This window comes from Tiliqua scincoides, chromosome 2 (genome assembly GCF_035046505.1).
Source record: "Tiliqua scincoides isolate rTilSci1 chromosome 2, rTilSci1.hap2, whole genome shotgun sequence".
Taxonomy (NCBI): domain Eukaryota; kingdom Metazoa; phylum Chordata; class Lepidosauria; order Squamata; family Scincidae; genus Tiliqua; species Tiliqua scincoides.
This window is the reverse complement of record NC_089822.1, coordinates 151,906,581-151,930,355: the sequence shown is the minus strand read 5'-3', so window position 1 is coordinate 151,930,355 and position 23,775 is coordinate 151,906,581. Positions and strand designations below refer to the sequence as shown.

Genomic DNA, 23,775 nt, shown 5'->3' with positions numbered 1-23,775 from the left:
TTGTTGGGGGAGATGATGGCGGGATGACAACCTTACCCAGAGCTCAGAGTCAGGTTCTGCACTGCCCATTATGTTCTTTCAAGAATATCCCTCCTCATAATGCTTTTCTTGCACTTCTCCATCTTGGATCTATTGGAAGAGAAAGTCTCTCTCGGTTTCAATATTTTGGATGAGAGTAAGTGGTCCCAGTCAGGGCTCTAATACTGTACATGGGCGCCTCCTTCCCTGCTGGGTGCAGGATTTTAATTTCAGCAGGCAGGCCCTCCCTGAAAGTGTTTTGCTGAGGAATAAGAGGGTGCCTCTGAGTATGTGCAGGGTGCAAATAAGACGGTGCCTCTGAGTATGAGCAGGGTGTGAATAAGAAGGTACTTCTGAGTTTGCGCAGAATGCGAATAAAAAGTTGCCTCTGAGCATGTGCAGAATGTGAATAAGAGGGTGCTTCAGTATGTGCAGAGTGCGAATAAGAGGGTGCCTTTGAGCATGTGCAAAATGCAAATAAGAGGGTGCCCCTGAGCATGTGCAGTGTGAAATAAGAGTGTACCTCTGAGTAAGTGCAGAGTGTGAACAAAAGTTGCCTCTGAGCATGTGCAGAATGTGAATAAGAGGGTGCTTCAGTACATGCACAGTGCGAATAAGAGGGTGCCACTGAGTATGTGCAGAGTGCGAATAAAAAGGTGCCTCTGAGCATGTGCAAAATGCGAATAAGGGGGTGCCTGAGCATGTGCAGAGTGCGAAATAAGAGGGTGCCTCTAAGTACGTGCAGAGTGCGAACAAACGGTGCCTCTGAGCATGTGCAGAATGTGAATAAGAAGGTGCCTCTGAGTGTGCGCAGAGTGCACTCCCCGCCTTCAGGACTCGCCAGTCTGTTGCAATACAATACAACGACAGCACAACCCCGGGCTTGCCTGTCCGGCCTTCTGTGGCGGGCGGGCGGGCGAGCGGGGCGAGCAGCCACTGTGCTGAGCTGTCGGCGCGCCGATGCGCGGATTGGCTGGAGCGCGGCCGCCCTGGTCTCCATGTGACGGGGCGGGGAAGGGAGGCGCAGGAGGCAGGGAGGATGGAGGCGGCCGGGGAGCAGGACGGTGGCGGCCGGGGGGCCAAGAGGGCCCGGGGCCAGGAGGGCAGCGACGGCGGACGGGAGGAGCCGGGGGCGGCCGAGCGGCGCTCCAGGCCCGGGCTGGGGTAAGGACTGGCGGCGGCAGAGGGGGCTCGCTGCCCCGAGCTGCAGGGACGGGGACCGGCTGGCTGGAGGAGCCCCGGCCGAGCCTGCGTTTGCTCGCGTCGCTTCATCCAGAGCCAAAGACGGCCTGCTTGAGAAGCCGGGTGCGCAGGGGCTGCGTGGGGAGAGGGCACTCTGCACGTGCTCAGAGACACTCGTGCTTCAAGGGAGAAAGGGCTCAGCTGTGGTGGGAGAGTGGCTCCAGCCAGTGGGGGCCTGGCATCAGCCCACAGAGGTTGCTGCGCGCCCCCTCCCCTCCTCTGCTTCAGGGGGCTGACAATAAGCGTAGCCCGTGGCCGGCCTGTCTACTGAGAAGCTCCCTTTCAACCCCAGGCGGGTCCTGAGCAGGGAAACGGAGCTTTGGCTCAAGTCTTGGGGAACTGGTTGTGGTGCCTCCTCATGCACCTTTCCAAAGACATTCTCTTTGTCATCTTTGTTCAAGGACCGAGTCCTTGTGGAGCCAGGATCTCCAAGTTCGCCCAGCTACAATGCTTGAGGCTGACAGAAGCCCTCACCGCAGGGAGCGCCCACCTCCACTTGCCCACTCAGCTCCACCACTCTTCCTGCCACTCCCTGGATTGGAAAAGGGAGAGGGGGACAGGAAGGACAGGAGAGTGGTGGGACAGAGTATCAGATGGAGTCACTCTTGCCCACCACTCTCTTCTCCTCCATGCTTCCACTCTTCTCTTCCTCTTCTCAATTCAGGGAGTGGGGGGAAGCAGAGAGTGGAATGTTCCCAGGTAAGCGGGAGCAGCATCAGAAATGCTGCTTCGGCTATTAGGACATCTGGGGCTGATCCTGGACATATATCCATGGGCAGGGTAGTTAACCCATTTCTGCCCAAGTGTGTGTACACATTTGATCTCTGTTGTGTATATGCAACGTTGGGCAGAAATGACTTTTAATGAAGACAGCCTTGGACTGGGGATGGAGAGCAACCCTGAGAGACAATATGGGTGCAAACCTTGCAGTCCGCCTTGGGAGCCTGGAGGAGGACCTTCAGCTTGACCTTCATCCTTTCTCTACAGTGTTTTCCTACCCTGGGCACCCCACCCCGTTTCTGGCCTGTCCCATCTGATATTTCCTGGAAGAGTAGGCTGGACTTTGCTTCCTAACCACTTGTTGTTAAGCAATGCCAGAGATGTGGGAGAAGGAATGCTTGCTGAACAGGATGCTGCGTTAATTACAAAGTGCCACACCTTATAGCACAGGGAGGATGGGGTAGAGTTTCTACCCCAAACTGAACCTGTGAGACTAAGGGCACAATCCTAACCAACTTTCCAGCACTGACATAGCTGTTCCAATAAGGCATGCACTGCATCCTGCAGTGGGGAGACAGTCAAGGGGGCCTCCTCAAGGTAAGGGCATGTTTGTGACCTTACCTTGGGGCTGCAATGCAGTTAGGCCAGTGCTGGAAAGTTGGTTAGGATTGCTCCCTATAATAATAATAATAATACTACAGGTATTTATATACTGCCTTTCTTGGTCGTCAGATTTCTCCTCAGACTTTATTCAAGACTTTATTTATTTATTCCTATGACAGGCTTCTGCCTAAGGTTAGTGTCCTGGGACTGGAAGCGGACTTGTTGGTCCACCCTGGAGTAGCTGAATGTCAGAAATTCTGTTTTTCTGGAGCAAGACTATAACAGAGATTGAGAGAGCAGGAAATCACTCTGCATTTCTTAGAACCCTTCCTCCCCTTGAAGAAGGGTGTCCTGCCTTCTTCAAGCTCTGAACACACAGCAGCCATCAACAGTTGCTTCTGCAAAGGCTATGGCTTCCAAGAGTGCTTTTGGATTCCCAACTTTTCTGACCAGCCATCAACACTTGAAAATGGCCAAAACAGGATTGGACATATTTCAGATTCCTCTCTTCTTCCTAGAACTGCTTGGCCCTTGGCCATGGTCCTCACTTGCCGTGTATGGACTGCAGCAGCTTGGGGGTAGGGGAAGGAACTCTCTACACCAGGGGTGCTCACACTTTTTTGGCTCTAGAGCTACTTTGAAACCCAGCAAGGCCCGGAGATCTACCAGAGTTCTTTTTACAATGTTCGCGCCATCATAACATATAACATTTATGTGTACAATGTATGTTGGTGTACCTTGAGCCCCACTGAGTATAACAGGACTTACTCCTGAGTAGACATGCCTAGGATTAGGCTGTGAGGCTGCAATCCTAGCCACACTTACCTGGGAGTAAGCCCCATTGAGTACAATGGGGCTTACTCCCGGTGTTTCCTCCCAGAGGCACCTGAAGGGGGGGGGTCGGCACTCCGCGATCTACTTATTTTGCCTTGCGATCTACCGGTAGATCGCGATCCACCTATTGAGCACCCCTGCTCTACACCTTTTCTCCTTTCCTGCTGGACATGTCTGGTCCCGAGGACCGTGGTAGAGGTGTTGGCAGAGCAAATTCCTTTGCCTTGGTCAGGGCTGCTGACACTCAACCAGAACTTGCCTGCATCTATTCAGAGGGTTGTAGTCGATGTTCTTCCTATCCCTGGGCTGGAAGGAAGGAAGGAAACTGAAGCTGGTGGGCATGGCATTTATAGGCCCAACTACTTTTAAATGTTCCTCACGTAGTATAAGAAGGGGTTTGGTGTGGGAAAGGAGCAGATTCCCAAAAGGGATTCTATTCCTGACCCTTGTTTTTGCATTCAGTCTACAGCTTGATGTGGTGAGCCAGAGATCCACCATTGTCCACCGGGTCATCAATTTTGCCCCTGATCCTCTCCCTGGTAAGACTTGGTAGATGTTCAGTTCCTTGGAGCTGTTACTGTCATTGGTCTGAAGTTTTTGGCTTTAACATTCTACCTTTGATCTCTCAGCCAGGCAGTATGACAGACGTACCACTGAGCCAATCAGCTTCTACCTCTCAGGCTTGGAAGAGCTGCTCGCCTGGAAGCCCACCAGTGACGATGCTTTCAATGTGTCTATTGAACCTCTGGCGAAACGTCGGCCTCTGCTTGACAGCCACAGGCCCCGCACCTTGGTGTGCCATGACATGAAGGGTGGCTACCTTGAAGACAGGTTGGGGCTGGCAGGGGTCGGGAGTCAAGGCAGAAATGGGGTCGTTTCCGCATGTGGAGACAATGCCAAAATAGCCCACCTAGCCCGAGACCATAACATGCTGGTCATTGGTGGGACATCTGTGCCTTTTACTGAGTTGGACCCTCAGTCCATCAAGATCAGTATTGTCAGCTCTGCCTGATAGTCTCCCTTCAAGCTTGCAGGCAGGATTGTTCTCAGCCCTACCTGTGTATGGAGATTTAATTGAAGCTTTCTGCTTATAAAGCAGGTGCTTTGGCCACTGAGCTGCAGCCCGTCCTGAAATAACAAGGTGTAGCATTTCTCTAGCTACAAGTATCCAAAGTATCCAAAGACTTTTTGGTCCATTATCTCAGCAGTGGCCTGTAATATATTGAAGGTGGGGCATGTTGAGGAGGGGGTGGGGTGTAGAGAAACCTGCTTGCAAGACTGAACTGGAGCTTCCAGGTTGATGTACTGAGCCAGGACTGACCAACATCTGGTTGCTGCAACTTCAGCCCACTCTGGATACCTTTCTATGGAGGGGCTACACTTTGACTGTTGTGCTATGAGCCCACAGAAGGTGGCACTTTGTGTGCAAGAACCTGTTTAATTTGCTTCTTGCAATCTCCCAGGCCTTGTGCAGAGGTTATGCCTGCAATGGTTATTAGTGTGTGTGTGTGGGGGGGGGGAGTGTGTCATGCACTTGCTGGCTGTGCCTCCAGACACCATGGAACCTTCTGGAGGGATCCTTCCAGTGTTTGGCGCAGAACTCTGCAGACAAGCACTGGGTGGGTGGAGGCCCCAGGAGTGTGGTCAGTTTCATGTGCAGGACCATCACTAGGAAGGGCCAACTCCACTTGGCATCTGTGGCAAAGATAATATCTGCATCACGCTCCATGTTAGTTTGGTGATAGTGAACTAAAAGTAACTAAGAAAACTAGATAGTGAACTAAAAGTAAACAAGAGTGGTTTACTTGTAGACAGTCTCTGTACTCGGTGAGAACAGGGAAGTGAATCTCAATCTGCAATTGGAAGGAAAACTCCTGTGGTTATTATAGTCTTCTTCTGCAGGCAGGTGGTGGCAGGGCCACCCTTGCTTCAGGAAGAATTAACTGCTTGGACCAGTTTAGATCTTGGTAACAGATGTAGGGTGTCAGGAACAGCTCATGGTGCAAGGTTTGAGTTGCCAAGTCCATTGTGCCCCATGGGCCTCTGCTTTCTCCCCTTACTGTGGGCAGGTTCATCCAGGGCGCAGCAACACGTGACCCCTTTGTATTCTATCACTGGCACTACATAGACATCTTTGTATACTTCAGCCACCACGCTGTCACCATTCCACCCGTGGTCTGGACAAATGCTGCTCACCATAATGGTGTCCTCATGCTGGGTGAGTGTGGGGTGTGTGGTCTGTGAGCCTAGCTGGTCTTTCTGAAGCCCTTGATACTAGTACTCTTCTGGGCTTGCAGTAGGGAGGTGTTCCCGGTCTGTTCTCTGACCCTGCTCTATGCTGAGTGGAGCTGGAAAGATTGTCCTTGGATTGAATTCTTTTTCTCTGGAGTAGCTCTTTCTGCCATGAGTTGTGTTCTTGCTCCATAGTTTTTGCTATGCAAGTCTGAGACTGGATTGCCCCCTCTGCAGCCTGTACTCCTGTTGACTTCTCATAACTTACCTTTCTGGGAGCTGTTGGGAGCATCTGCAAATGGCTGTGACCATTTCATCTTCTTCTTTGTGTTTTGTTTTTAATGTGAGGCAGGGTCCTTTCCAACTCCTGGCATGACACATCCTTGGGGGACTCCTCATTCCCTCCCAAGGATTCAGTCCTCCTCTGTCTCCCTTTCTTCTGAGGCAAAGATGTTTTGAACAGGGCAGGAGGTGATGGATTCAGTGACTCTTGGCATTTCCCTTCCGGGCTGTAGGTACCTTCATCACGGAGGGGATAGATGGTTGGAAGATCTGTGAGGCATTCCTGTCAGGCGGGGAAGAAGCCTATCAGGCCGTGGCGGAGCAGCTGGCTACGATTGCGCAGTTCTATCGCTTTGACGGCTGGCTGATCAACATTGAGAATTTACTGAGTGTGAGTCATACCTCCCGCCGCTCCCCATCCCTGGCTTTCCTTTCCTGCCCTGGGCCTGTGAGGATAGCACACTTTCCTCCACAGCTGATGCTCAAGAGAGATTGGCTGGCTGGCTGTCAGTTTACTCATCTGTTCCTGCCCCCACTATTGAATGTCTCTGGATGTGTGTCTGTGGCCTGGCTTGAGGGGTCAAGGAGCTGTATCTGGAGACACTGTTGGCATTCCAGAGAAGGTCCATTACCCCCCCCCCCCCCAACTGGGTAGTTTTCTGGTTGAAGTGCTGATTCTCATCTGCATTAGCAACACTAAGTACGCAGTAAGGGCTTTGCAGATTAATTTGTGCTAAAAAGGAGACAATACTGCCAGTGCATCCTCGAATTACTCTGACTTCCCCAGCAGAGCGGGGGAGGATGCAGGCCGTCTTTTCCCCCACGTCAAACTCTGCCTAATCCATATGCTTATTCTAACTTTATGGTGTTTAAAATATTCAGTCACTGCTTCCTTTGAGCCCTTCCAGACTTTCCATACAGGAAGAGGAACAGTTTGTCAAGCAATGAGATTCTGTTTGAGCACCTTGTTATGTGAAGGGAGATTTAGGTAAAATAACAAGGGATGTGTACAGATGTACCTTGAAACCACCTTGCGCAGCTTTTTCTCCCCTCTCCCACTGAGTAAATTTGGATTCTGTACCCCTCCCCCATACGACTTCTATTTGCATTTTACAGATGTACTAACTACCTACTGAAGCAAATGCTCATTTAGTGGTCTCTCTCTCCCCTCCCTCCCCCCAGCTTCAAGTAGACTGTCCACCTTTTAAAAACTTTTCAGCCAGAGCAAGTACATTGACTCAGTGGTGATCCAATAACTTTTTAAATTCCAAACCACATAATTTGTCTTTTATAAATTGAAAAAACTTTTTCTAGAATGGTTGGGAGGGAGGGAGGCTTGTGATGTTAGAGATCTCAGACAATCGGCTGTCTGCACAGCCGTCTTCTGCTCTAATTGGGCAGAACTGGCTTTTCTCAGTTTGATCCTAGACATGAGATTATTTATGTGAACAAAACATGGTGAATGAGCTTCTGTAGCAATCCCACTGCTCATTTTAGGCACCCTGAGTTGGAAAGAAAGTCTCCAAGCGAAGGTGTGAAATTGCCCCATCACTGGGGGTTTGGATGTAACATCTCATGACATTTCATGGAGATTATGAGTTGGTATCCTTCAAGGATCCCCTTCCCTGAGGATGACTGTACACCTTTTTCATGGCAGGTGACAGCAGCGCGGAACATGCCCCACTTTTTGAGGTATCTGACAGCTCAGGTGCACAGACTTGTGCCTAGAGGACAAGTGGTGTGGTATGACAGCGTCCTGCAGAGCGGGGAGCTGAAGTGGCAGAATGAGCTTAATGAGAGCAACCGGTGGGTAATGTAACAGTTCCCCTCCCCCCAACCACCAAGGCGAGAGAAGAGCGGCACACTCCAACCTTAGGAATGGTTGTTACATTTTGGGTACTTTCTATAGTCCTGCTGAGCTGCAGTCCCTACATGAGCTTGCATTCATTGGGGCAGTAAGATTGCTGACCCAGGCTTGCAAAATGAAGAGCAGTGGTTACTAAATCCCAGGTAGAGAGAAGACTGGCTTGGTGTATGTGTATTCTTGGGAGTTGTTTTGGAATGAATCAATCTTCCCAGGGCTGTCTACCCTGACTGGCAGAATCTGTCTGTGTTTCAGACAGGGCTCTTTCCCAGCCCTACCTGGAGATGCCAGGAATTGGACCTAAGACCTTCTCCATCCTAAGCATGTTATCTGCCACTGAGCTATGGCTCTCAATATAGTGTACCCCACCCTATTGGGATCTGTGCGAAATGCTGTAGTACAGCGAAATGCTGTAGGGGGTGACCTGGGAAGAGCCAGGTGTCCTGCGTCCTCCAAGGTACCTCTAGCTATGCAGACCATGCAGATACACAGATCCTCCCCAGGCACAGAGGTGAAGTCCTGCACAGGCAACAGGTATCCATACTATTAGAGCCATCTGGAAGAACCTGTAGCCTCAAAACATCTGTGGAAGTCCTTGAGTGACAGCAAGGCAAAAAGTAAAGGCACTCAAGCATAATTCGCAAGCATAGCCTTGTACAGTTGTGAGGTGTGATGCCTGGTTTATGATGTTGAATCCATGTGCATTTCAGATGTTACTATGATGTTTGCGATGGCTTCTTTACCAACTACAACTGGAAGGAGGAGCACCTGGTGCGGACAGCACGGATGGCAGGCGATCGTCGGCCAGAAGTCTATGTGGGAGTGGATGTCTTTGGTCGTGGAGATGTCGTGAGTGGTGGCTTCGATATTGACAAGGTGGGCAGTCCTTTTGACAAGCAGGAAGATTGCCCCGGGGATGTCCCTGGCCACATTGGCTCTTCCTACTGTGCAAAGTGCAGCTATGTCCTGTGGCCAAGAGTCTGATGATCCATCTTTTTAGTTCTCAGATATCATTGTTGGCCCTATCTGTGCCTTTACAAAAGGAAGAGCCATTCCTTGGGCAAGAACGCACAGTCTTCTGAGATCCAGCCCCTCGTGTCGCTCTGAACACACACTCTCTTTCGCAGAGAGGGTGCTGGTGTCCCTGCAGTGCACTGTTGTTGGTGCCCTCCTTGGACTCCATACCCTGAAATCCCACCCACAGGGAAAGGGTGACTTTGCATTCCTTGTTCCTCCATAGTCACTGCGCATGATACGGGAGCAGGGCCTTTCTGTGGCCATTTTTGCACCGGGATGGGTTTATGAGCATCTTGGCCCAGCAGACTTCCTGAACAACGAAGACAAGTAAGGGCTGTGTGGAGGTGATGCAGGGTGTTTGGGTGGGGTCTTCTGGCCACTCTCCTAAAGTTGGAAAGAGGAGGCCTATGCAGCAGAAGGGTTCTGTGAGGCCCCCCCCATAGTGTCTAGAGCTGCTCAGGCTCTGCGACCAGATGGAAGCAGGCTTTTAAGCACTTTGAGATGTACGCCTTTCTAACCTCCTGGTCTGGGGTTTTGTCCGACAGTGCAAGAAATTGTTTGGTAAGGCCTTCTCTTTTCCTTGCAGATTTTGGGCCCTACTCTCTGGTCTGCTGCCCATTCATAGTGTTGGCTCCCTTCCTTTTGACACCACCTTCAGTTTGGGTGTGGGGAACAAGCACTTCTTTGATGGGCAGGTAAGGATATTGGGCAAGAGGTAACCTTAGTGTCAAGCTGTGTGTGAATGTGAGAGAGGGAGAAAAAAACTGCCACCTTTATCGTTTGGTGGCTTGGCTAGGTACCAGTCACTGGCTTCTAGTACCTGCCCTGTCTGATCAGTGGACATCCAAACGAGTGACAGACTCAGCAGTGCCTTCTGGATGCCTCATGTGGATGGATCCCCAGTCAGCTTATTTCCATGAGATTGTTGGCCTTCAGTCCTCTGGTTTTAATTCACACCTGGGCTAACTTGCTTCCTGTCTGCCTGGCTAGGGGGGAGGTCTTGAGTTCCACTTAATGGGCCCTGTTGCCCATGGGAGGAAGAGCACTGCTCTTCAACTTTTCGCTTCTTTTATTGGCCAGCTAAGCCTGAAGACAAAATCTGAACTGATTTTTTCCCCCCCTCCACGTCCTTTGGCTGGGAGGCAGCTGCCTTGATCCAGAAGATGGCTCATTTTCTTGCTTAGAAATGCAGGCTCTCTTAACACCTGACTTGGACCTTCATGCCTCCAGACCCCACGTGCTGCTTCTCTGCTACAAGATTATTCTTAGAAGTCTGCAAAAAGCTTCGAACTTAGTAAGAAGGAATAGGTTCCTTAGTACCCAGTCCTGTCCAACTTTCCAGTGCTGATGCAGCCCTGAGGTAAGGCAACAAACATTCCCTTGCCTTGAGGAGGCCTCTATAGCTGCCCACCCATTGCAGGATGCAGAGCATGCCCAGTTGGCGCAGCTGCATTGGCACTGGGAAGTTGGAGTGGATTGGGCCCTTAGCTATGGCTGCAATCCTAACCTCACTTTCCTGGGAGTAAGTCCCATTGAACACAATAGGACTTACTTCTGAGTAGACCTGGTTAGGATTGTGCCCTTTGTCATTTAAGCTTTCACTTTGACCACTAAGGCCCAAATTCTAATCCACTTTCCTGCACTGGCATAGCTGTGCCAGTGGGATGTGTATTGCATCCTGCAGTTGGGGTGGCACTCAAGGAGGCCTCTTCGAAGTAAGGGAATGTTTGTTCCCTTACCTAGGAGTTGCATTGCCCTTATGTCGGTGTTGGAAAGTGGGTTAGGATTGTGCCCTTAGAAACACTTTCCATGTTGGTCTTTGTAGTGTAAAAGGTCTGGTATTTCCAGATGGAAAATGAACACTTTATGTGAACTGTAAATGTAACATATACAAAGCTTATTTTCAGATCAAGTTTTCAAGGGAAACCCAAGGGGTTAGGCGTTTGAGGCAAGGGAGCACAAGAATCATCCCATATAAATAATAATTTCTAGCCATCCAATCCTATGCTTTCCAGCCAACTGATGCAGCCTCACCAAAACAGCTTGTGCTGCATCCTGGGGATAAGCCTCTGCGGTGCAGAGGGGTCTGCTTAGATCTGCACTGGTGCAGGTCTGCAGGGATTTAGGCAGCGGGATTGGCTCTGGGCAAGGAGTTTGGTTTCAGTAGCTGCCTGCTGCCACCACCGAACTCACCTCCTTCCCAGACCTGATCCGCTCTTCCCCTCCATCACTGCCCTGCTCTGCTCACATTCCTTCCTCCCCCTGCCCCATCCCACCTACTTACCCGAGTTGGCGGGCTGGTCCTGAGCTGTCACTGTGTGTGAGGCCACGGCAGCTTTCCCACTGGCACTCCAGCAGTGTGCAACTTCCTGCGCAGCCAGAGACCGTTTTGCAACTGCCGTAAGGCAGGGTTGGGCTCTATATTGCCACATCCTGGCTTCATCTGCAATGTCTTTTTTTCTGTTACTAGGTGAATGGGACAGAGCCATGGTACAACCTGAGTGCTCAGGATATCCAGCCACTGTACACCAACCACAGGATCCCTAGTGGTGGCTGGCTGCGGACACGATGCTGCCTGAAGGATGCCTGGTGTGGGGGCAGCTCCCTGCTGCTGGAGGGCGCTATCCCATCCAGTGCCAGTCATGTCACAGCAAGGTGAGTGCCAGCTGGGATTGTGGATTTCTTGGTGGTGGTAAGTTGGACTTGGGAACAGGCCATAGACTGTGTGAGGGAGAGGAAGCAATAACAAGCATTTGACTTTGCTAAATAAACATTAGCTGGTCATGGGTTGGGGGGGAGTAGAGGAGCATGGGATGACTGTATAGCCCTCCGTGGACACTCCTTGTCAGGTAGGGTGAAAAAGTGGTGGTAGGGAGAATGGGAGTGTGGCAGCTAGCCATGCCCTCCAGCCAACCGCGCCCCCCATGCTAGTGCATTACTGGCTCTTCCTTCACAGCAGTCTTCCCAAACACTCTGTGTCTTTCTTTTGCTCCTTTGCGACTCCTTCCAGTTTGCATCTTTTCAGAAAAGTACTGAATTAAAATAGGTTCAATATTTGTGTTTGTTTTTTCTTTTCGCCTTTACCGCACCTTCCAGTCCTCCAGAGGTCCCCAAGGTAGTTGGCAAAATAATAAAAGCGTACTAACCAAATGACCCTTGGTGCCAGTACTTGGTAGGAGAACTGCTGTGACCCTAGTGATGGCTCGAGTCTTAGGGTTTCAGCCTTTTTCAATTTTTCCCCCAACAACTTCCTCTTTGTTCATAGATATTATGGAGGTCTGAGGAAGCTTAAATAGGCTGCTCCAACTCGGCCATTAGCAAATGGTCATGCTGCACACCTGCACAGTTGTCTTGTGGCTGTGGGCTTTGCTGTTGCAGCAAAATGGGGGGGACAGGCCAGTCCTAACCTCTTGAGTGTGGCTTATAGTGACAGGAAGCACCAAGAAGCTGACTGCCATGCCACATGATCACTCTGGGGCTACTAAGAAATTAGACTAGAGGCACATCCCCCTGGAACTGAGATTTGCAAATGGATGTAGTCAGGTCTTCAACTGACACTTGCAGAGTTCTAGGAGGTTTCACATGATCTTATTAGTTAGATATAAAGTTGAAGAATGTGGCAGAAAGCATTTTTCCTTCTGTGAACTGTGTGAACAGGAGGACCGTCTTGGATTCAATGAAAGATGTCAAACCCAAGTGGCTCTCTTAGCATGCCAAATGCAGCCTAATGTGGATTACAGTGACAGGAACTGCAGTTGGTACAGAATGTAGTTGCCAGGCTCTCGACTGGTGCCAGGGGTCTGGACCATGTTGCATCCCTGTTGTCCCAACTTTGTTGGCTGCCTCCAGGCACAATTCAGAGAGCTGGTGATGACCTTTAAAACCCTTAACAGTTTGAGTCCGAAAAACTGGAAGGACCATCTCTCTTCCCCCCCCCCCCCCGACCTAGTGAGATGGACAAAATTCATCTTGAGAGACTTGTTTTCAGTTGTCCTCTCTACTGGAGACATGGTTGATGACAACTCATTGCAAGACCTTCTCTGTTGTGGCTGCCAGGCTGTGGAATGTTGTGCCCTACCATTTGAGACCAGGATTGCCCCCTCCTTGCTGGCATTTAGGAGAGATGCAGAACCACTTCTGCTTCAGCAAAACCTCCCATTGGTTCACTGCAGTTTGTTCCAGCTCTGAGAGGGTTGTATTGGCTCTTGGTCATTGTGTTTTGTTGCTCTGATTTTTTAGTTGTTTGGTGTTTGGATTTATTCCACTTTGTAAGCTGCCTTGAGATTTCTGTAAGCTGCCTTTCCATTTTGGTTAGGGAAGGCATGATAAAAATCCTTTTTAAAAAAATAAAATGATAAATCACCTTTTGAGATGTAGCAACTTTGATACGCTGACTGGGGAAAAGGGGCATATTTCCTCCCAAACTGCTAGAACTAAAAAACAAACCACTTGGACAAAGTTAGACTGGTAGCAGATTTCAAATGAACAATGTTGCATTTTAGTTAGTGTTTGGGGCCTGATGCCCTGAGCTCCTCCCTCTGGCTCATTGGCTTGTTGCTCCCAGTGGTGGCTGCTGTGCAATGTTTGCAGTGTACAGAGGTTTCCTAGGCAACCTGATAGATACTGGAGTAGCAACTACTGGGAGCATTGAGAAAATGTGTGAGGGTAATAGCTATGGAGGGAGGAGAAAAAACTGACCCACAATGTGGATCTGGTCAGGCTTATAGGCTGCCTACTGAGAACACAGGCCAACACACATTTTGCTTCCTTAAACGTTACACCAATTCCTGGATATATTTGGGGTGCTAATTCCAAACATGGCATCCGTTTTGCCCTGTCGCGTCTCGTTTTGGAGACACGGCATAGCCTCTTCAGTGAATGGTTCAAGCAGCTTCCTCATGAGGAAGCCTACACCATGGCTTCTTCATGAGGAAGCTGCTTGAACCATTCACTAATGAGGCTATACTATATCTCGAAAACTGGACGTGATAGGGCAAAACAGATGCCATTTTTGGAATCAGCACCCTAAATTCATATCAAACCACCATAAAGTTTGGGAAAAACTTTTCTGACCTTCAATTTTGTAGCTCTGTGAGAATAGCAACTCCAGGGATCTGGACAGACTGCAGGAAGCTGGGAGTAGTCAACAAGGAATGGAGGATTCTGTTGAGAATTTGGATCTGGCAAGTGAAGGCACATGCTCTGTAAAGTGGTTCAGGCTCCTCAAGTGACCCCTCTTCTCCACCACCACCCCCCCGTTATTTATTGGTCAGAAATTCATTCCGGGTTACCTATAGCTGAGCTAAGCAAATGTTCCTTCCTGTGAAGTCGAACTTAGTTAGGCCTACAGAATGTGAAATGAATTCAGAAACCCAGTATTGCTCCTCAGGGGTTTGGGTCTGTGGATTTGACCCAGGTGCTAAGAGTTCGACTGGTTTTGGTTCCCAGGCAGTTCCCAAGCAATGGCCAAAATGGGCAATAAACTAGAGAGGAATTCAGAATTTTCTGTCCATGATAGATGCTTTGATGGGTCCTTTCATCAGAGACATGGTGGAAGGAGAGAGCTAGCTTGGTCTCCTTTGGAAGGGTGCAGGGGACCTGGTGGTTTTGAGGTGGTTTTGAGGCCCTTTCTACATGCCTGGTGATGCATGAGCTCCTTTGACCCCCTGTGGGCGTCTAGTTCCAGCCTCACCAGATCTGCAACTGTGGCATTTCTCTGTGTTGGTAAAATGGTATGTGTGCCTGGGTCTTCTTGTGGTTGCAGACTGTGATGCCCTGTGCCTGGAGTTGGCAGTGACTGTGTTCTCTCTCTGTCTTTTTTCCCCCCTGTCTGTCTGGGGCTTATGGGGGGGGGGTCATCAGGCTGTTTTCATTTCAGATGCCGGCACCCCCTAAACTGTTGGTCGTCCTAATTTATAAACACGAGGCTCCATTTCAAGCAGTGACCCTCTCTCCAGAGCTCACCACACAGGAGTCGCACTCTTGTAACCCAGGGAATGTGTCTGCTTTGCCAGGTAAGGAAATACATCTTTACCTTACCATTTTATGGTTTTTCCTAGAGAGGAGCAACAGTAGTCACACAAACTTGTATTCCAATGTGGAGGGACTTGCCTTCCTTTCCCCAGGTGCCAGGCTCTAATTGCTCCCTTTCCTCCAACAGCACCCAGATGGCATAGACCTCAACCCATCCACAATCCTCCTCCCCAAGTTGCACAGTTACTCAAAGCGTGCGGACAACATGGGGAACGTGGCTGGCAAAGTCGGTGAGTGGAAGTTGCATGGCAGAGAGCATCACTTTCTTTTGTCTCCCTGAAAGCAAAGTGGATGGAAACTGTTTGTTCCATGTCAGTGGATCCCACCACCAACTGGGGGCAAGTGGGTGGGTATCCTCTTTGTGGTCGCTGGGCTCAGACTCTAGAACTGCATTTTCTTCCCCTACCACCTGAAAGGCCTGCTTGGCAACCTCCTTCAGTACTATTTTTGGTAGAAACTGGTGGTGTTGCCACCTGAAGTTGAATTAAACCTTTTCTCTCCCCTGCTGCAGTGGAATTCTTTGATGTTGCTGTTGGTTATCTAGTCTCTACTGCTCATTTCTGTTTGTTTTGTCATTTGTTGAGTGTCTTATTTGTATCAGTATTTCCCATGTCTATTGAAGGCCTGTCTAGCGACACGGTGTTACAAACATTTTTACATAAACAAACACACAGCCTCAGTAGACCTGGCATTGGTTCCAGTGCCTGGAAATGGAAGAGTGTGGGCAGCATAGGATGGACGTCTCAATACTTTGCAGCAGCCAAGACCCTAACAATTGACTGTTCTTCTCTCCTTTCCAGATGCTATGAGCTGGAGTTCCAAAATTGTGTCCTGGATGAACTTTTCGTCACTGTGTCACATCACCAGTCTGGCCAGAACGAGGTGCCCTTTGCCTGTCTCCTTGGCAGGATCTGGGTGAGGAGGCAATGGGGGAGGGTCTGGGAAATACCCAGACAGCTGTGGAAGTGAGGCAGCCAGTTTCCCATCCACCTTCAGGATGGGCAGGCAGACTCCCTATAGGCCCGTGGCATGAGCTGGGTCCTTGACAGTTCATGAAAAAGATTTGTTGAAGAAAGATGTAAGGGGTCTGCTTCTGAATGTGACTTTGTCACATCAGGAGACTCCAGCACATAAAGATTGCCCAGACTAAGTTCTTGGCTGTCATAAATAGCCAGAGGAAAATGTGGTCTTGTTGTACCTGTGCAACAACTAGGATACTAGTCCCACTGGCTTTGGAGGAGGTGTAAAGGGGGAGAAAGACTCTTCAGTCCTTTCTGAAAGTCTCTGCTCATGAGTCATAAAGAGGCTGGAGTCTTACAGCTATGCTGCTAGAACAAAGGCTTCTGGACAACAGGATTGGCAAGGCAATCCCTGTGTCTGCGTGTACTCTGAAAAGGTTGCCAGTTGATCAGAAAAGCTGCCTGGCCTGCTCTTGTACCTTGTAACAGCAATCTGATGTTTAGCAAGTGAAGCACAGAGATAAACATGATCACCTGCCATGGTTTGCATACCAAGTTACTGTTAAAGACACACCTACAGTGGCTGGTTGAGAAATTGGCAACTCTTCCCACCCAACTTTTCCAGATCCAGTATGGTCTGCGCATCTTCCTTCCATAGCCTGTTCACCTATGTGACTTCCATCTCTTGCAGCTGTGAGGCAGTGCCGGGGACAGCTTAGGTAGTCTTGATGGGATGTATCTTTTTTTTTTTTTAAACCTTCCTGCCAGTAATTATAACACTGATTTCATCAGAGGGATTTTTTCCCCTCCATATAATTTTCTTTCTTTCTAACTGAACTCTTGATCCAAGCAATGAGGCTACTGTTCCTAACTGGTCCTGATCCTCCAAACATTCATCTCTATGATGCTCCCATAAGGGGAGCATATTGTCGCATAAGAACATAAGAACAGTCCCGCTGGATCAGGCTTTAGGCCAATCTAGTCCAGCTTCCTGTATCTCACAGTGGCCCACCAAATGCCCCAGGGAGCACACAAGACAACAAGAGACCTGTATCCTGGTGCCCTCCCTTGCATCTGGCATTCTGACATAGCCCATTTCTAAAATCAGGAGGTTGCACATACACATCATGGCTTGTAACCCGTAATGGATTTTTCCTCCAGAAATTAGTCCAATCCCCTTTTAAAGGCATCCAGGCCAGATGCCATCACCACGTGCTGTGGCAAGGAGTTCCACAGACCAACTACACACTGAGTAAAGAAATGTTTTCTTTTGTCGGTCCTAACTCTCCCAACACTCAATTTTAGTGGATGTCCCCTGGTTCTGGTGTTATGTGAGAGTCTAAAGAGCATCTCTCTATCCACTCTGTCCATCCCCTGCATAATTTTGTATGTCTCAATCATGTCCCCCCTCAGGTGTCTCTTTTCTAAGCTGAAGAGGCCCAAACGCCGTAGCCTTTCCTCGTAAGGAAGGTGCCCCAGCCCAGTAATCATCTTAGTCACTCTCTTTTGCACCTTTTCCGTTTCCTCTATGTCCTTTTTGAGATGTGGCAACCAGAACTGGACACAATACTCCAGGTGTGGCCTTACCATCAATTTGTACAACGGCATTATAATATTAGCAGTTTTGTTCTCAGTACCTTTCCTAATGATCCCAAGCATAGACTTGGCATAGAATCCCACATAACACTGGGCTCTCTAAGTGGCCACAATCCAGCCATGTCCTATAAGATAGGAGTGGCAAGGCCTGTTCCTTGATGCAGTTAATTTCTATGCATCTGCCTTGTTTGGTTTCCTTCCAGCCCAGTCCTGTTTCTTGAATCCTGCCCTTGGAGGAACTGCTTGATGTGGATCTGCTCCTTGTGCTTGTCAGCCCCTTTCCTCTCTGTGTCTATTTTGGGGTGCTATTCCCACCACTAACTCAGTGCCTGTCTCCCATAGGTGCTGGATGCTGGCCACCTGCGCTCACTGACGTCAATTTCTACCGGCAGTCAGATGTCCCCCATTGATGTAGCCCACCTCCACTGGCATCGGACTTCAGCCAGGGTTCTCTCTATCAGCCTCACCTTGCGCTGGACCTACCCCCCTAGCAAAGCCAAATGTTTTCGTGTGCACTGCCGGAAAGGATCATGTGTCAGAGGTCATGAACCACCCCTGCTTCTGATTGGGCAAGCTCATGCCCCTGTGTACCGTGTCACTCAGCTAACTGTGCCTGAGCCTCACTCTGAGACTTCCAACTGTGTGGAATTTCTGGTGGAACCAGTGCCTGATACCGGGATCCAGGTAGATGCTGCTCTGTGGGGAAAACTGGTCTTGATATACTCCGACCCAAAGCTCCCCACCACTGGACCTGGCACTGAAGACTGACACAACCCCACAGTTACAAAGTTATTTATATTTGGATTTTAGCAGGTATGCTCTATCTCAAATAAGCTTGGGATTGGGCATCTCTGAAGTGGCAGTGGGGAGGAGCACTTGAATGTTTTCTATGCACACATCTCAGGAACACAAGCATATATTTATATTCAGTACCCCAGGGTTGTGTTGTGTAAATGCTGTAATCTGGTGCAGTGGTTTTATACTAGGTATTTTCCTGAAATATATTGTAACAAAATATTTTGGAATGTATTTGAGAATTTGGGGCACAATCCTAACCAGGTCTACTCAAAAGTAAGTCCTATTGTGTTCAATGGGACTTACTCCCAGGAAAGTGAGGTTAGGATTGCTGCCTTGAAGTGTGAAATTTCACAAAATAGGTTTGTTGAAAGTCACCATATAGTCTTAAAACTTTATTTCAGAAGTTTAAAAATCTGTTAAGTACAATGTTATAATTAGTAGCTTGTCATTAAGATGGAAAGTGTATGGTGATCACTTCAGGAGTTTTACTGATGCAGAAGTGCTCTTTACAAACTGATAGAGGTAAAATTGTCAGTGCAAAAAATGCAGGCATTTTATACATGATTGTACAAAATCAAAATGGAAAGCTGTAACTTTTGAAGCTCCAGCAATTAGACTGGCAGTTAGATCAAATTATGACTCTATTTCTTTTGCCATTTCTGGAAGACATAGTGAAAGATTTCTTCATAAATAACCAATATAGAGTAGAATCTAGGTTATATATATATATATATATATATATATATATATATATAATATATATATATATATATATAACCAATATAGAGTAGAATCAGTGTTTATAGATAAGATAGAAAATGTGGTGGCCATTAATTAGAAAAACTTGAAGATATGTGGTAACAGGCCATCCCATCCTGCTGTGATAAAGGATGCTCCAAAAAAGAATAGCCTACAGGATGGAAAATGCATGACGATTTTCCTTTGGGGGGGTAAAATGGCTGGTTGTTTTTCAGATACAGGAAAAGAACACGAGGAGGCATTTTTCTTTGTGAATTTTTGTCTACTTTTCAGTCTGAAGGATGGATGACTTTTTTTGCTTGAACTTATTTCATGTATGTCACTGAGGAAGAAACGCAAATCAAAATGTGTCTGGCAGTTGAGGATTTATTTATTTTTTATAAATGTGGGGGTGAGAGTTGTATATTGGCAGTTTAACCTCAGTGTGTTATAAAATGGCAAACGTGTACTTCATTACTTTTGCATCAATAGATCTTTGAGTGGTTCATCTTCAACTCTTTCAGTCTTAGTGGCATAGTAATTTGCAACACTGTGTATAATAGTTCTTAAATTATAAAAGATGTTTTAATACTGTGTTGTGACTTTAAATGAACCTATTCTGTTGTTGGAGTCCTAACTCCTGAGTACAGAGTAGACAGGATGTACCAGCAGAATTACTTCTGCTGAGGCAACAAAAGTGATTTGCACGGATGAAATTAACTCCATTTTGAGGATGAATGTACTGTACATACTTCCACAAGGAACTTAAATTGCTGAATCCCAGAAGGTTAAGATGGAAAGTTTTTGCACTATGGGTGCCCCATGATCCTTCCAGGATTGCAGTAATCTAACCATGCCAGTAGTCACCTACTGCAATTCTAAACACTTTTACTAAGGAAAAGAATCACATGGTGCACAGTGGTTTATTTTGAAGTAAGTACCCATAGATTGTTGTGTTGGTGTGTATGAAGGGCACTGTATGAAGGCCTCTCTCAGCAAACCTTTATTTTCAGAAATGGATGGCAAAAGGGACAGGATAATCAGTGTAAAGTAAGTGGTTTTGAATATCACCCAAATGTTAAGATCAATCAGTTATGACTGAAATACTAGATTTTTGCCACATCAATTTGTATGCCATGATTAACATCCACTATATTCTAAATCTTACTGAAGTATGTTTTAAAGAGTCAGAGCTCTATTTAATTTACAATGCTTTACTATCACCATTTTTGCAGCCACTAATAAATTCCTAATAAAATTCCTCTCTTAATCTTACTATATTCCTGAGAAGAAACACTTTCAATAGTGAGACTTCAGTGAGCTTCCTCTTCAAGAGTGTGTGCTTTTGAATGAATGTTTAGGCAATGCAAACATGTGCAAGTGTTTCTTCAGGAAGGCCCCCAGACTGCCACCCCCACAGCATCTCTATCAATATGGTAACTAGGCTGGTGCCTAATGACTGCCAGGGAATAATAGTTATCAGAGTGAGCCACAGGGTGGCAGCAGAGCTTCACGCCTGGCTGCTTACGTCTTCAAGATTTTGGTGAAAAGGGGCCCTCAGTTGTACTGAAGCATGAGGAATTGAGGACAACCCAAACACTGTTATGTCGGTATCCTGCCTGAACCTAGCACTAGTATTTTGCTTCAGAAGAAGCTAATCAGATATGGTGATAGGTGGTTCTAGATGCACTGCTTTCTTTTGTTGTAGGAGAGGGCAAGGGCTATCATCCCATGAGAAGCCAAAACGCTTTGCCTCTGTCTTCAAAGCAATACAAAAACACAGGACTGTAACTTTTTCCTCATTATTTGTCCTTCTTGGGAGCTCAAGGTGGTACAGAAGGTTCTCCCTATATTTTACCTTCACAACAACTTGCGAGGGCAATTGGTTGGTCCTTTGTGTCTGAGCAGGGGGTTGAACACTCTTAACACTGACATTCCGCCAGCTACATCACCTGGGCTCTCATAATTCCTCTCGGTCATGTGGTGTCAGTAGGAACATTTTAGTTCTGTCCTAGGCAGTGGGCTGGGAAGCGCCTTCAGCTTTTACAATGAGGTAAAATGCATCATGACTCAAGGAAGATAGTCGGTATACTAACAGTGTGCTCTCCGAGGTGTTCATTTAAAACTGGGGAACTTTTACTCCCTCAGACAAAGCTGAGAGAGTCCCACGAGACAAAACAAACATGGGTGACAGCTAGTGTGGTAGTTCTCGATTGTAAACTGCCCCACTCCCAGTTCTGTTCTCCCCCTTGTGATGGGCATAGCATATAGCAGTCCTATCCTGCTGCACCAAGAGGATAAGCCTGAAGATTGCTGACTGGCTTGTCACATCTTTTCTGTAGTTGCTCTCACCTATCACCCCCTCCTCTGAATCTGTGAGGCAGGACTGGCGTGAGAATTAATAACGGCAATTATTCCGTCACAGTCTGGCATGCAAGGAGTGTGGCTAACCATGCACACAAAAGGATCTCAGTTCCCAAGCTGTAAGGGCCCCATCCCAACCTGTAGCCTTGGCTCTAAGCAAATTGATATGTCGACATTTACACTGCCATTGCTAGTTAGGGGGACATGGTTGTGGCAAGACCAACAAACTGACGTTTTGAAAAATGCCAGGCCTGGCATGGTGCTATAACCACAAAATTTTCTCCCTCAATGTGAGCTCTAGTAGTTGTTTTTTTTTAGATTCTTTAAATCCTGAGCACAGCCGTTGCTCTGGCTTCCACTACGCCCTCTCTTGGCAGTGAAGAAACTTCTTATTTGTGCCTGTTGCCTGCCCTTGTCTGGTGCCACTGCACACAGTAGAACCAGCTTCAGAAAGGGCTCAAAGAGCCATAGTGTTCAAATAACACTTGAATGGAATATTGGAATAGTTTTTCACAAGGAGACCGAACTGCAATATGAAGCCAAAGAAATAACATGAGATTACCAGCACAAACCTATACATGTCCACAGTGGCATTACAGTCCACCTCCCATTATGTACGCTGGGACAAATGCCCCAGGCATGAGCTTTTAGGACCCCGCAAAAGCCTCTCTGAGGCTCTTGATGGGGTCGGAAACTGCTTCCAGAAAAACAGAAGCACCGTTTAAAGCCTCAGGAAGCTTCCCTTATGTAGCCTGTGGTCACAAGCGGATCTGTGAAGGGTGGGGGAGCAGCATCCTGCAGAGGAGTGCCATCTCAAACCTTTGCCCTGGGGCGCAAGGCTGGAAAGGTCCCCCACTGCATGTCCACTCAGTAAGGCCCGTTGCCTTCAATGGGACTTACTCTCAAGAAATTGTGCCTAGGGTTGCAGCCTAAGGGGTGGAGAGAAAGTGAACAAAGAATGTCTATTTACCTTTTTCATAATATAAACAGAATACTAGGGCATCAGGGCCCCATAATGGATTGGACAAATATATGCATCAACCTTTGCTCCACCAAGCTGAATGCAACCCCACCAACACTAGACTTTGCTCTGCCAGGTTCTTGAAAGCTCCCCTATGCTTGCAGTCACAGGTAGGCAGCAAAAGACATGGCTGGTGGCCAGCATCCAGCTTGGTGGGGCACTAGTGATCTGGAAGACAACCTCATTAATGGTTCCTTGCCAGCATGTACAGACGCTCCTTTATGGAGGATGATGTTGCCAAGTCCTTGACTACCCCCAAACCAAGGGAAAAGGGCAGGCAAGCTCTTAGTCCTTAATTGCTCTAGGACTTCTTCAAGCGGCTTTCCTCCAGCCTGTACCAATGACTAAACTTCGGTTCATGGTTATGTTCTTCTGCAGTCTCAGTTTTGCTTCTATACAATGGTCTACCTTGCCTCCCACCCACCCTGCCTTCTGTAGTGAGGTACCTAAAATCATGCAGTTTCCCACATTTCTGGCAAGGAGCATATTTCCAGGTTCTCCCCAATTACACTATTCAAATGTTAAAGTTTTTCCCAGTCAAGCTCTTGAGCCATCCTGATTGAAGAAAGAAACCTTTATTAATAATCTTAATAATAATAATCAATAAATAATAATAATACTGTTTATTTTAATGATCACACCTTAGAAGCATACAGAATGGGGTGGGTGACCGATGCTCCCAGGGTGGGAGGTAGGGCAGCAAATGGGAGGAGCTTTATACAAGGGGGGAATGGGAAAGGACGGGGCTATATACAACAGGAATAGAAAAGGAGGATCATCTGGTTGCTGGCGTGTCAGGAGCTTTAATGCTGAATAGAAAGTGAGGTTTCATGAGATGAATAAGCCAAGGTGGGGTTGGGGCATGGAGCGGGGGGGGGGGGATAAGGCCCTGAGTCCATCTGGCTCTGGGGTGGGGTAGGAAGTGGGCCATAGGACATGCACTCCTTGCATTAAGGGCAGGGAGAGAACTGATGAATGGAGTACCCATTTCACCAGCAGGCTCTGGGGCTAGCAGACCATTTGCTCAGTTTGTGCAGCAAACCATACTTTCTTCTAGTGTCTGGTACATTCGCCTGCTTTACTCCCTGCCACCACCAGGGGGCTGTGCTCTCCCACCAGCTGGGCCATGCAGTCCTTGAAGATGTGCTTGCCCCAGGCACTCTGGCTCGTGGGGGGGCGGGGGTGGAGGCGGTGGGGTGTATAGCATCTGTCGGCTCTTGAGAGCAGGGTGGAAGGCTATTGGTAAAGCTGGGGCTCATGGGTGAGGCAGGGATGATCTCAGATCTTCTCAGCCACAGTAGGCCAGCCAGGCCAACCACGAGGGAGGTAAATGGGAGAGGCAGAGATGGACCCCCCCCAGGAGCTGGTGGGAGCCAAGATCCTCAGGGGGAGAAGGAAGTGCAATCTCATCCAAGAAAATCCCCTCTAAAACCCGAGATTCCCACCCACTGGGA

At 48.2% G+C, this 23,775-nt stretch overlaps 1 protein-coding gene across 2 annotated transcripts; it reads left to right on the top strand.

The window, feature by feature from the left end:
* Positions 1–1,057: 1,057 nt before the first annotated feature.
* On the top strand, positions 1,058–20,197 carry ENGASE (endo-beta-N-acetylglucosaminidase). 2 transcript variants are annotated; one of them, XM_066613889.1, is made up of 14 exons: positions 1,058–1,182; positions 3,880–3,956; positions 4,047–4,248; positions 5,487–5,635; positions 6,165–6,322; positions 7,589–7,737; positions 8,506–8,671; positions 9,036–9,139; positions 9,399–9,507; positions 11,283–11,467; positions 14,675–14,826; positions 14,973–15,075; positions 15,646–15,760; positions 17,743–20,197. In XM_066613889.1, the coding sequence occupies exons 1-14, from the start codon at positions 1,058–1,060 to the stop codon at positions 18,166–18,168; spliced, it is 2,220 nt and encodes a 739-aa protein (XP_066469986.1). In that variant the 3' UTR covers positions 18,169–20,197. The 2 variants fall into 2 exon arrangements, with proteins under 2 accessions (XP_066469986.1, XP_066469987.1); XM_066613890.1 differs by lacking the exons at positions 14,973–15,075; positions 15,646–15,760; positions 17,743–20,197 and having other exon boundaries at positions 14,691–14,811.
* Positions 20,198–23,775: the final 3,578 nt, after the last annotated feature.